The sequence below is a fragment of the Myxine glutinosa genome, chromosome 5 (assembly GCF_964187855.1).
Source record: "Myxine glutinosa chromosome 5, kmMyxGlut1.1, whole genome shotgun sequence".
Taxonomy (NCBI): Eukaryota; Metazoa; Chordata; class Myxini; order Myxiniformes; family Myxinidae; genus Myxine; species Myxine glutinosa.
Genome location: NC_136265.1, coordinates 116,883,686 through 116,897,881, shown reverse-complemented (window position 1 = coordinate 116,897,881; position 14,196 = coordinate 116,883,686). Strand labels below are relative to the sequence as shown.

The 14,196-nt window shown below is 44.1% G+C and overlaps 1 protein-coding gene across 8 annotated transcripts in view; it reads right to left on the bottom strand.

Moving 5' to 3' along the window:
* Positions 1-14,196, bottom strand: part of DHDDS (dehydrodolichyl diphosphate synthase subunit) — a 66,590-nt gene that overhangs the window by 38,334 nt on the left and 14,060 nt on the right. For 3 of the 8 annotated variants that reach the window (XM_068116473.2, XM_068116472.2, XM_068116474.2), the window contains exons 2-3: positions 12,626-12,705; positions 9,727-9,843 (exon numbers count right to left, since the gene is read on the bottom strand). In XM_068116473.2, coding sequence (XP_067972574.2) covers positions 9,727-9,843; positions 12,626-12,688 — 180 coding nt within the window. In that variant the 5' untranslated portion in view covers positions 12,689-12,705. Of the gene's footprint in view, positions 1-9,726; positions 9,844-12,625; positions 12,706-14,035; positions 14,104-14,196 lie in introns of all 8 variants that reach the window. The other 5 variants (XM_078778594.1, XM_068116470.2, XM_068116477.2 and 2 more) reach the window with 3 other exon arrangements.

Genomic DNA, 14,196 nt, shown 5'->3' with positions numbered 1-14,196 from the left:
TGCCTTCAATACGGTCGAGCACCCCGCTCTGCTCACCAAACTCTCCTCCTTTGGTATCCATGGAAATCTCCACGCATGGCTGGTGGACTTCCTCTCGAGTCGTAGTCAACGTGTGGCCCTGAATGGGTTTCTCTCATCTCCTCTTCTGTTCAGGCTGGAGTTCCCCAAGGCAGTGTTCTGGGCCCTGTGCTTTTTCTGGTCTTCATCAATGATCTCTCTGACTCTCTTGAAAATCCTCTCTATCTCTTTGCTGATGACTCTACTCTCTGTCGCTCCATTCCTCATCCCTCAGATCGGCAGTCTGCAGCCTCCTCACTCTCTGCAGACCTGGACAAAATCACAGACTGGGCAAACAAGTGGAACATGTCTTTCAATCCTGACAAATCTCACACCCTTACGATGTCTCTCCCAAAATACCGACTGGACAACCCTCCCATCTACTTTCTCAACAATCCTCTCCAAGAAGTTCTGTCGCTCAAGCTTTTGGGTCTCACCATCTGCCATGATCTTTCTTGGGAAAACCACATTTCCAAGCTGGCCTCCAAAGCCAGTCGCCGACTGGGCATCCTCCGTCGTGCGAAGTCCTTCCTAGGCACACCTGAGCTCCTCACCACATACAAGGCTTTCATCCGCAGCTCAATGGAATACTGTTCTCCCCTATGGGCTGGTGCTCCTGCCTCACACCTGGCTCGGCTTCACGCTGTTGAATCCAAAGCTTTCAGAATCATTGGAATCTCCCGCGATGAAGCTATCTCTGAGGGCCTTTCACTCACTCACCGCAGGCAGGTAGGTGGTCTTCCTGTCTTCTACCGACTCCTCTCCGGCCTTGCTCCCCCAGCTCTCTCTGTGCTCTGTCCCCCAAATATTCCTACAGGTCGCACAAGATCTGCCAGCCACCCTCTGATGGTTAAACTGCCGAAATCTCGGCTCTCTGCTCACCTTCACTCTTTCATTCCTCTTTTCTCCCGCCTCTGGAACAAACTCCCACACTCACTTCAATCACACTCCTCCCTCCAGGTCTTCAAAACAGCTGTTCACCACCATCTCTTATCTTCCCCCATCCAAAACCTTGATCTTTTCTACCCCCACTAATTCACCCCAGATCGACCTTGTTTGAAATTCCAACTTCTTTCCTGGAAGTCTTGGCAGTGTCCATATGTTTTATACCTCTCCCACCCCCCCCCCCCCCTTCCCATGCCTCCCCCCCAAAGCCCTCTCCCTCCCACAGTTCTCTCGATGTCTCCATGTCTCTCGGTCCCTGCTCTCAAATGTTGTGTTTGTGTCCTTCCCCCTCTCTCCCCATCTTGTCTACCGCTCCCGATGTTATTTGTTTTGTGTGTCTGTTTGTCTTTCTGTGTGATTAATGTTCGCTCTTTCACGAGCCTCGATCTTGTATACAAAAAAAAAAAACAAAAAAAAAAAACCTGGGCTACCTTGTCACACATCCTCCTTCTTTCTGTCCCACACACTCCCAGCCTAGCAAGAAATGCAGAAAAGGAATTGCCAATATACCCTCTACACCCCACCTCAAATGGCTGACACGAAACTCGCCAACCCTTCTCCCGGCAATCTGCCTCCAGCTCACTGTACTTTCCTCTCTTCCTCTCGTGCACCTCCTCCATGTTCTCTTCCCAAGGTACCGACAATTCCCCTAAGATGACCTGTCTTGTTGCACCTGACCAAATGACAATGTCAGGCCGCAACCTTGTCACACAGATCTCCTCCGGGAATACCAATTGTGGCTTTAGGTCTGCCACCACCTGCCAATCACAAGCATCTGACACGTAGGACACCTGGATGCGTACATACCCCCACCCCAGCCAGTGCGAACGCAGACTACAACAACAACAACATTGTTGCTTTTGCAACTCTTGCTCTTGCTTTGCAACTCTTGCTTTCCCCCTCCTCCTCTTACCACCTCTTACCTCAATATATATATATCTGTGCAGTGTCTGTGTTGTGTTGTCTTGTCTTGTCACTGAACTACTTTCTCAACCTTTTGTGAAATCGTACCAAACTTCTGGTATGCACATATCTCTCCCGTCGGTATGTCCTAATGGTATTTTTTTTGAAAATGTTTCCAATTATTATTATTATTATTATTATTATTATTTTTGGAATTTTTTGGGGAAATTTTTTTTTTTTCCAACTTCAATTGTTTATAAAATCTGATATCACGTATATTACAAATACATTTGTGCAAAATAATTGTTTGAATTATGATTGGTTTCAACCATGACAAAACGGCAACTCGGGTACAGTCATTTATCTATACTAGGGCATGCCCGTACTATATATATATCTAAAATTATATCCCCCCCCCTCTATTTACATGAAATGGTTTGGTCCATTCGCAAAGCCAAAGCGAACGGCTTGCGAGTACGGTGACAATCCCCCCCTCTATTTACATGAAATGGTTTGGTCCAAAGCGAACGGCTTGCGAGTACGGTGACAATCCCCCCCCTCTATTTACATGAAATGGTTTGGTCCAAAGCGAACGGCTTGCGAGTACGGTGACAATCCCCCCCCTCTATTTACATGAAATGGTTTGGTCCAAAGCGAACGGCTTGCGGAGTTTGGTAAAGAATAAGAAATCGCCATATCGTGCACAAACGCGCAGGAAAGCGAAAGAATCGCAAATTAGTTTTAATTAGTTTTAAAACATAGTTTAACGCCCGAGCGAGTTTAACGCAATCGCAAATCGCATCGCAAAGCGAAAGAATCGCAAATTAGTTTTAATTAGTTTTAAAACATAGTTTAACGCCAACATAGCGCCAACGTAGTTTGCCGACGGGAAATAAATGCATACGCTCTCAAATGTGCCGTCCGAGGCAGAGTCTGTTCGCCACGTTCGGCACACGTGATAGCTCGCTGCTCTCTGATTGGTTGAATCGTTTTTTGGACATAGCTCGGTAACTACTTCTCCGATTAATTTAAAACCTTGAAAAGGCACATCCTCGGGTCCCCAGCAATATACCTGGCAAGTTTCAAGTATATCGGACCGGTAGTTGTCGAGAAACAGCGGTCGCATACAGACACACACACACACACACAGAGATTGCTGGAATTATAGATAGATATCTACACATCTGTCTGTGTTGTCACTTAACGACTCCCTCAAACTTTTGTTTCCGTGGTTGCGAAGTGTTTTTAATAACGTTGTGGTGGTTTTGAATCACGTGGTGGTGAGGTATTTTGAATTATGTGGTGGTGAGGTGTTTTTAAATGACGTGGTGGTGAGGTGTTTTGAATTACGTGGTGGTGAGGTGTTTTTAAATGACGTGGTGGTGAGGTGTTTTGAATTACGTGGTGGTGAGGTATTTATAATTACGTGGTGGTGAGGTGTTTTTAATTATGTGGTGGTGAGGTGTTTTTAATTATGTGGTGGTGAGGTGTTTGGATTGGAATTAGTTGGTGATGAGGTGTTTTTAAATGACGTGGTGGTGAGGTGTTTTTAATTTTGTGGCTGTGAGGTGTTCTTATTACGTGTTTTATGGCTGTGAGGTGTTTTTAATTTCGTGGTGGTGAGGTGTTTTTATTATGTGTTTTATGGCTGTGAGGTGTTTTCAATTTCGTGGTGGTGAGGTGTTTTTAATTTCGTGGTGGTGAGGTATTTTTATTACGTGTTTTATGGCTGTGGGGTGTTTTAAATTACTTGGTGGTGAGGTGTTTTGAATTACGTGGTGGTGAGGTGTAATCGTCCCAAACTTCCAGTCTGCACCTACCCCTCCCCTAGGTATGTGCTGATGGGTTCTTTCTTGGAAAAAAAACATTCAACCTAAATCTTCAACCTAAATTACCTATAAAAATGTAATATCACAAACACAACAAATACATTTGTGCAAAATAATTGTTTGTATTATGATTGGTGTAAATCATGACAACACAGCAACTCAGGTAGTCATTATCCTCAGCTAAAATAAGCCCGTTCCTCGGTAACGACTATATATATATATATATATATATACAGTATATATATACACAGTCGTGGCCAAAAATGTTGGCACCCTTGCACTTTTTTCAAATAACTCACAATTTTGTCTAAAAATGAGTTGAAATTGACAAAAATTATTTGGTCTCTACAATTCTTTATTTCACTGTTAATATTTTATCATGTGACCACTATATTCGTCATGTGTGTGCATCTGTCTGTATGTGTGTCTGTCTGTGTGTCTGTCTGTCCGCAGCATAACTACCCAATGATATCATCCGATCTTGATAAAACTTGGGTGGGAGGTTGATATCATGATATAGTTGTGTCCTGCCTAGAGTGGGCGTATTGCACCCATTGTGGGCGGAGCCACGACCGAAAAAGATGTCTTTTTAGGGGGTAATCGAGTTCAAGCTACATCTTCTCCGAGGGGTTTGGTGGAATCTGACAAGGGTTTCGATATTCGGTTAGGCCAATGTCATGTGTTTAGCCCCACAGAGCTCGATTTTTTTTTTTTTTTTTTTCATTTCATTTTTCACCGATTTTTCGATATTGTGTAGCTAACAAAATCATAACTGATTATACATTATTTTCTATCTCATTTCAAGGTCAGTAACCTTCGTTTTGACATTTCCGGGCCTGGCTTGTCCGGGCCTGTTTCGGTTATAGTCCATCCTTTGTCACTGAATACCGCTCGCTCGTGAACCATCGTCGTCTCCTGACTTATCCTTTAAAATATCCTTTAAAAGTATCCTTTAAAGTATCCTTTAAAATCAGAAAATAAAAAGAAATGCTGTGGATAAAATTATTGACACCCTAGACTTAATATTTGGTGGCACATCCTTTGGACAAAATAACTGCAGTCATGTGCTTCCTATAGCCGTGAATGAGCTTCGTATACCTCTGTACTGGCAGGTTGACCCACTCTTCCTGTGCAAACTGCTCCAGTTCTCCAAGATTTGAAGGGTGCCTTCTCCCAACTGCTGTTTTCAGATCTCCCCACAGGTGTTCAATGGGATTTAGATCTGGACTCATTGCTGGCAACTTCAGAACAGTCCAGCGTTTTATCTGGAACCATTCCTGGGTGTTTCTTGCAGTGTGTTTGGGGTCATTGTCCTGCTGCAAGACCCATGACCTTCAACGGAGACCCAGCTTTCAGACACTGGGTTGAACATTGCGCTCCAAAATTCCTTGGTAATCGCCTGATTTAATGACGTCATTCACACATTCAAGGCACCCACTGCCAGAAGCAGCACAGCAACCCCAAAACATCACTGAACCTCCTCCATGTTTGACTGTAGGGAAGGTGTTCTTTTCTTTGAAGGCTTCATTTTGTTGTCTGTAAACATAGAGATGATGTGCTTTACCAAAAAGCTCTAATTTGGTCTCATCTGTCCACATGACATTCTCCCAGCAGGATTTTGGATTGTTCAGGTGTGTTTTGGCAAACTCCAGTCGGGCTTTGTTATGTCTCTCTCTCAGCAGTGGGGGTCCACCTGGGTCTCCCACCATAGAACCCCCTTTTATTGAGTTGGCGACAGATGGTGCGAGTTGAAACTGTCGTACCTTGTGTCTGAAGGTCAGCTTGAATCTGTTTGGCAGTTGATTGAGGTGCTTTCTCCACAATTCAAATAATCCTTCGCTGCAATCTTCGATCAAGTTTTCTCTTGTGGCCACGTCCAGGGAGATTGGCTACAGTGCCATGGGCCTTAAACTTCCAGATAACATCACGTACAGTGGACACAGGAACATCAAGGTCTCTGGAGATGGCCTTGTAGCCTTGAGATTGTCCATGCTTGGCTACAATCTTTTGTCTTAGTTCCTCAGACAATTCTCTGGTTTTCTTTCTTTTATCCATGCTCATTGCGGTACACACAGTGACACAAAACAGCAGAATGACTCCTTTTCTCTATTCAAACTGGTTGAATGAGTGATTTTTATATTGCAGGCACCTGCAACTCACCACAGGAGAGTTCAATTCCAAAGTAAAGGAGAATCACCTGCTTGAAATCTAATTATTTCTAACAACTTCTAAAAGGTGCCAATAATATTGTCCAGGGCAGGATTTATATGTGGAATAAGCTAAGATTAAGTAATGTTTTCAGCTTTTTTTGTTTTGTTCCACTGCAAACCAAAGAAATACATATGGGGATACCAAAATATTTTTAAATTGCAACAATTTTCTGGAAGAAATGGTGCATTATTTGAAAAAAATGCACTGGTGCCAATATTTTTAGCCACGACTATAGTATCCGTTACACATCACCAATTTACAGTATCCTTTACACAACGTCAGTATACAGTATCGTTTACATAACGTCAGTATGCAGTATCCTTTACATAACGTCAGTATACAGTATCCTTTGCATGGCGTCAGTATACAGTAACCTTTAAAGAGGAACCAAAAAGGTTCATCCGTCTGTCCATTAACCTTTTGCTATATTTGATACTCCTTAAGACCCAGGAGATTGTTCTGAAACTTGAAAAATGAATACACAATGTACACAAAGAGAGTAGCCTGCACAATCACTCGGGCTTCGATTTTTTGATTTTGGATCGTGGGAGTTCCAAGAGGGGGTTAACCCCAAAAGTCTGGATCCCTACTCGTCCCTTATTTGCCAACTGATTGCTCTGAAACCTGATGCAGTTCTTCTACTCGATGGTCCGCATGATCACCTGGTCTTAGATGTTTCAATTTCGTATGAGGGGCCCTCCCTGGGGATCAGGGGGACTCCAAGAGGGAGTGCGGCGGCACGCCGTTTCCAGACGCAGGAGTACTCCGTGGTTCAGCGCAGTCAGCGACGAAGTCAGGGCTGCCAAAAAGGAATGACGACGTGCCGAGAGACAGTGGCTGAAGACTGGCCTCACAGTCCATAAACAGTTGTATAACATAGCTAAAAGACTCGTCATAAAAATCATTCTGAAAGCAAAAACGTCATATATTTCTGATCGGATTACTAGGAGCTCCTCCTGCAAGCAACTGTTCAGCATTACCAACCGCCTGCTTGCCACCAAAAATAAATCCGTTCTTCCCACTGTATTTCCTCAAAACGAACTACCCCAACGCTTCCTGCATTTCTTTCACAATAAAATTCAGTCAATAAGAAACAATCTTGACAAGCAGTCACTCCTTTCCTTCAATGATGCTGAACACTGCTTTCACGGACGACCTCTTAGTTCGTTTACTCCTGTTACTGAGGAAATTGTCAAATGTTCAATCCTCAAGTCAAACACAAAAACATGTGATCTCGACCCCCTTCCCACCGATTTGTTTATGGAGTGTTTGGACACCCTCCTCCCATTTATTACTGCAGTTATCAATGATTCTCTGACTACGGGTTCATTTCCGCTTCTCTTTAAGCAAGCTCTTGTTAAACCACTTCTTAAAAAGCCCACCCTTGACCTTAACGACATGAAAAATTACCATCCCATCTCCAACCTGTCTTTCCTGTCAAAGATCACAGAAAGAATTGTGCTATCACAGATGAATGACCATCTAGTTTCAAATAATCTTTTCAATTCTCACCAGTCGGCATATAGACCAGGCCATAGCACCGAGACCGCTCTCCTAAGAATAACCAATGATCTTCTGACCTCTCTTGACTGTGGTAAGGTTTCCGTTCTTGCTCTTTTAGACTTGTCTGCCGCCTTTGACACGATTGACACGATTGACCATAGTGTCTTAATTCGTCGTCTTGAAATCACATTTGGTATAACTGGTACTCCTCTTTCTTGGCTGATGTCTTATCTTACTGATAGAGTGCAAACAGTTGTTGTCAATGGCCAGAAATCAGCCCCTTCTCCGCTTTCCTTTGGCGTTCCCCAGGGCTCAGTCCTGGGACCTATCCTCTTTCTTTTGTACACTCAGCCTCTATTTGATCTTGTTGCCAGACATTCAGTTGATCACCACGCCTTTGCGGACGACAATCAGCTGTACAAAGGAAGCACGATTCAACAAATCGTGCCCACTGTTGAAGTGTTAGAAGGCTGTATTGCCGACGTGAAGGCGTGGATGACCCAAAACAAACTTCAGCTGAACGATGCTAAAACAGAGTCTGTGATTGTAAGATCGCACAGATGTCCTCTACAATGTTCACTTCCTACCACTATTCATGTTGGTGAAACCGATGTAAACTTTGTTTCGTCGGCCAAGAACCTTGGTGTGGTTTTCGACTGTAACATGACATTTTCCAAGCAAGTACTTCAAACTTGCAAATCAGCATACTTTCAGCTGCGAAAGATCGCATCCATTCGCCACTTTCTTACTCCTCAAGCTGCTCTAACTCTGGTCTGTGCCCTTGTCCTCTCAAGGCTGGACTATTGTAATTCTTTGTATGCTGGCTGCCCTCAGTTTCTCTTGGATAAGTTACAAAAGGTTCAAAACTCTGCCGCTCGTCTTGTCTGTAAGGCGAAGAAGTCTGACCATGAAGCTCCTTGAATCTTTACACTGGCTGCCTGTCTCTGCTCGTGTGCAATACAAAATTTGCACACTATGTTATAAATCATTGTGTGGAGCGGGACCTCACTATCTCTCCGATTTGCTCACTCGCTATGAACCTCGGCGACGGCTTCGTTCAAGCGACGACTCTATGACCTTAGAGCCGCCGCGCACCAGCACCAAGTCGTTTGGCGAGAAATCCTTTTCCTTTGCTGCACCTCTGCTCTGGTATGACTTGCCTTCCTCTGTTCGACATGTTGACTCTCTTCCTGCCTTTAAAACCTCCCTCAAAACCTATCTGTTTCACAAGTCTTTCAAAGTCTAAGTCCTGTTTTCCCTTTGGTTTGAGGTGGGACAGAGATCGAGAGTATGTCTGTGTACATGTGCTGGGGAGGGAGGGGGTGGAGGAGGGGAGAGTACACATCTGTGGGCTTTGAATGGGGAGGGAGAGGAATAGGGCAAGAGTGAAGGTGTGTCTGTGTGTGTGTATGTTTGTGTATGTGTGTGCGGTGTGTGTGTGTGTGCATTCGCATGATAATGTAAAGCGCCATGAGGGTCGTTAACTCTGCTTGATGGGGCTATATAAGACTCCTTTATTATTATTACTAGGGCATGCCCGTACTATATCTATATCTAAAATTATATCCCCCCCCTCTATTTACATGAAATGGTTTGGTCCAAAGCGAACGGCTTGCGAGTGGTGACAATCCCCCCCCTCTATTTACATGCAATGGTTTGGTCCAAAGCGAACGGCTTCCGGAGTTTGGTAAAGAAATCGCCATCGCGTGCACAAACGCGCAGGAAAGCGAATGAATCGCAAATTCGTTTTTATTAGTTGTAAAACATAGTTTAACGCCAACATAGTTTGCAAACGTGAAATAAATGAATACGCTCTCAAATGTGCCATCCGAGGCAGAGTGTGCCCGCCACGTTCGGCACACGCGATCGTTCGCTGCTCTCTGATTGGTTGAATCGTTTTTTGGACATAGCTCGGTAAGTAATTGTCCGATTAATATGAAACCTTGAAAAGGCACATCCTCGGGTCCCCAGCAATATACCTGGCAAGTTAAAAGTATATCGGACCCGTGGTTGTCGAGAAACAGCGGTCACAGACAAACGTACAGACGTACAGACAGACAGACAGAGATTACTGGAATTATAGATAGATTATTAGTGGTCAGCGGTCTGAAGTACAACTACGAGATGACCATAAGCCCACTCAGGGGCTATTGTACAAGTTCATATCTTCGAGAATCGAGATGAGATGACCAAAAAACGCATTTTCCACTGAAAATGGTCTCAGGAAACAAAGACATCACATACAAGAGCCAATGAATGATCAGAAAGCATATCTCACTTGAGCAAGCTTTTCGAAGCCTTGAGTGTGACCCTGATGTCTCTCCACGTGGCGTTTCTGAGCAAAACGTCGATTTCCGTCCATGATGAAAGCAATGTGCCGGGGCATTGGGCCAGCCTTGGAGAGATAGACATTAAATCAGGAACACAAGATAATAATATAGTGAGGTAAGCATCCACGATCGGTATCATAATCAGCATAATCCCTTTTTGTTATGATCCTGATTTCCAAAGCCCAAGGAACAATCCACCAGGAGCCATCAATTAATGTTTACTTGGGGTGGGTGAAGGGGATGTGGGAGTGGCTATTGAGAACCCAACGGATAGAAGAGAGAAACTGCTTATCTGACATAACCTATCCTGGGAGGATCACATCGCCAAGCTACCTCACGTGAACCTCCAGAAACTCTCACCTACTCACTCTCCCAAAGTGCAGGCCGGTTTGCTCAATTGCATTCATTCATCCCTTTATTCTCCCGATTGTGGAATTGTTTCCTTGTGTCTGTTCTTGTCATCTTCACTTCAGTGTTTCAAATATGTTACCCATCAACTACCTCATGCACACGTCCATCCATGACCTCCTCAACATATGCTCCATGACCTCCTCTACTCATGTCCACCCACAACCTCCTCGACATATGCTCAATAACCTCCTCTATTCATGTCCATCCACGACCTCCTCGACATACGCTCCATGACATCCTCTACTCATGTCCATCCACGACCTCCTCAACATATGCTCCATAACCTCCTCTATTCATATCAAATCCACAAGCTCCTCGACATATGCTCCATGACCTCCTCTACTCATATCCATCCATGACCTCCTCTTCTCATGTCCATCCACAACCTCCTTGACAGATGCTCCACGACCTCCTTGACATATGCTCCACGACCTCCTCTACTCATGTCCATCCACGACTTCCTCGACATATCCATCCATGACCTCCTCTTCTCATGTCCATCCACAACCTCCTCTATTCATGTCCATCCACGACCTCCTCTACATATGCCGATTCATTTCCATTCAGTTCCTCCCCAGACGAGTTTCTCGTTTTTGTGTTATTCTTATTCCTCCTTTCATTCTTATGTAGGACTATCACCCCCATACCTTTTGGTAGTTTATGATCCCTATGCTCTTTGTTGTTCAGCTATTCTATGAGCGTAGAGCTAAAATGGCTCTTCGACGTCACGACGTCAACTGATATGTCTCTGCCCACATTATTACATTATTATGCATACTTGTATCAATTTTGATTTAAATCCCTTCAGCTGCTCTCAAGTATCACATTTTTACCTGACATGACTTCTGAGCTTTGACCTTTTGACCCATAATCTAATCAGTTTATCTTTACATCATTATACATACTTGCACCAAGTTTGACTTGGATCCCTTCAACCGTTCACCTGACATTAGCCCTGACCTTTGACTTGATGCCGAAATATATTCAGTTCATATTTGCATCATAATATATACTTATATCAAGTTCGGTCAGAATCCCATCACTGGTTCACAAGTTAACTCAGTAATATAATTTTTATCTAGGGGACCTCTGACTCTTGATCTTTTGACCGCATAATCGAATCAGTTTATCTTTAAATCATTATACATGCTTGTACCAACTTTGACTTCGGTTCTTAAGGTATCGCAGCAACGAAAACCTATCACGGACGCACGGACAGACCGGCGGAGGGGGAGGGGAATGGGGGGAGAAGAGAAGTCAAAACTAAAGATAACTAGAGTCTCTATATAGGAGAGTTGCGACATGATGTGTCCAGAAGATTCTGCTCATGCGGTCTGTGTACGCCATTTTGTTTCCACTCACCACAAACTACAATATTCATCGCTTGCCTTATTTGTAGATTGGACAACGCCGTATTCTTCTCGAGAATCGCAAGGTTATATTATATCCTATACAGGGACTCTAACTAGGGAGGGGTGGGGTAAGGCGGAGGATGTGGGGGGTAGGGGGGTGGGGTGGGCAAGAACGGATAGACATACTGTCATGTATGTGCTTCACAGGCAGGGCGATTCATCAGTGTGCACGCCATCTGTCGAATTGACGTTAAGCTGGGTGTCCCGTCTGCAGTCATTAGTTGGTGTACGTTAAATATCCCAAGGTGTCCTTCACCAAGAGTCGGCGAGCCATCACCGGCATCCTAGCCAAATTACAAATTCCTGCCCTGACTAACTACTGGGAAGGCAATGGCAAACCACCATGTACCACCCTTTTCCAAGAAGCCAAGGACATGCCTTCAGTCAGAGCTACCTGCCTTCAGCTTCTAGTCACTTGCTCTCCACACCTCGAATCAGGCACTCATCAGTGTGAACCTTTACTCGCGCATTATACTTAATTTTGCTGTGACATGTTTTAAGGTTAAATCAATCCGTCTGACTGTATGCTTATCCACACACGTTGGAAGAATGAAAATAAATCATTATGTAACACAAACTCCTACAATGGGTATAGAAACTGTTGGGCGTAGAAAAAAAAAAAGAGTTTGATACGAAAACGGACACATTATGCTTCACACACAATGGAAACAGGTTCGGTGCGCCACGCTCAATGGATACAAAATGGCTTCCAATTGAAAGTTGTCGAGACATTCTATACAGGGACTCTAGTCATATATCTGCACGACACACATAGAAAGCAAATGGACGGCTCCGAACAGTAGGCATCTTTATTTATATTGTTCATGTGTCATTCAAGAATGAGTGAGTTTTTCTGTAAACACTAAATATAAACAAAAAATGGTGAAAAACAAAAAAAAAACCCTAATGCTTGCACTACAACTGTGTTCCCAGTGGAGTTGTGCTTTGCTGTGGCCAAAGTTGATCTTTTCCTGACAAGAGATTCCAACATGGTTGCAGGAACATGAAGGAAATACAAAAATACCTTAAGGATGGAGGCACAAAACTTGGACAGCAATGAGGATGAATCTTCACTTATCCAGGACATCCTGATTGATTTGCCACCTGCACACAAAGCTGTACCTTAGCAAGAATGATGGAAAATATTGCAAACAAACATCAATCAGATTCCACCTCAGAGATCACATCTGAGGCCAGGTAATTAGCAATGACCAGTGTATCCAAAGGTGGCACGCACTAGCCACAGATGTACAGCGAACGGTAAAAAGAAGAATTAAAACTGCTATTTGATCATTACTCGAGTGATTGCAGAGTTAGGCTAGCTAGGCCTTATACGTGAACAATTCTTCACCACCTTCACCAAAGCCGATCACCTGTAAACAATGGACCAGTCGGCAAACTGATAAACATGTGACTACCATGGGGTCCACGCAAAAGGTAACACGCATCGGAGAGACTTCAGTAAATAAAGCACATGGAGCCACAAACTAAAGCAAACCTTCAATGTACAGTACAGGTATACAACAAAACAACAACAGGCATTTTAAGGCCATTTTCCCTGCAGGAGACCGTATTTTAGCATTTTAGCCTTGCGGTCCCCATGACAATCTTCTCCATTTTGCCCTATTTTCTGCATCTCTCCTTGTTAACCCCCTTGCCCACATTTCTTCTTCGACCATCTTTAGCCAAGTCTTTCTCGGTCTTCCCCCATCCTCTACTTCCCTTCTACATTCATTTCCATCACTCTTCTCAACCAGTCACTTTCATCCTTCCTCAACACATGACCAAACCATCTCAAACTGTTTCTCTTCACAGCATCCATCACAGGCTCTATTCCCATCATCTTTCGCAATTCATCATTTGTCTTCCTCTCTCTCAACGATACTCCGCACATCCACCGAACCATTCGCATTTCCACCCTTTCCAGCCTTCGTTGCTGCTCTACGTTCATTACCCATGTCTCGCTCCCATAAATCATAACACTTCTCAGACATGCAGCATACACCTTTCCCTTCAACTTCAACGACACTCCCCTCCTCGTCATTATGCCACTCAGTTCCCGAAACTTCTTCCATGCACATCTCACTCCAGCAACCGTTGCAGAGTCTGATCCACCTTCTCCATTCAGCATGTCTCCCAGGTAACAAAATGTTTTCACACCTTCCAGCTTCACGCCGTCTCCAAGATCCAACTCAACATTTCCTCCATCTGCAGCTCCCTCTGTGCACACCTTACACTTGAATGTAGCTGCCACACTGGTTAATGACCCTCTCAAACCACTACATTTTTGATGAACCCACTCAACGCACATTGTACATTGAATGGAATTCACTCCGACACCCTTCCTGCACACAGCACACGGCCACTTCCCAGTTCTTTCCACCTCACCACATGTTTTACCACTTGCCATCACCTTCGTTTTTCCGATATTCACCTTCAGACCTTTTGTCTCCATACATTCCTTCCACTTGTTCATCTTCTCCTTCAGTCCATCCATACTTTCTGCAATCAACATCAGATCATCTGCATACAACAACTCCCACGGTAAACCATTCTTTTTTTTTTTTCTTTTTCTTTGTTTACAAGATCGAGGCT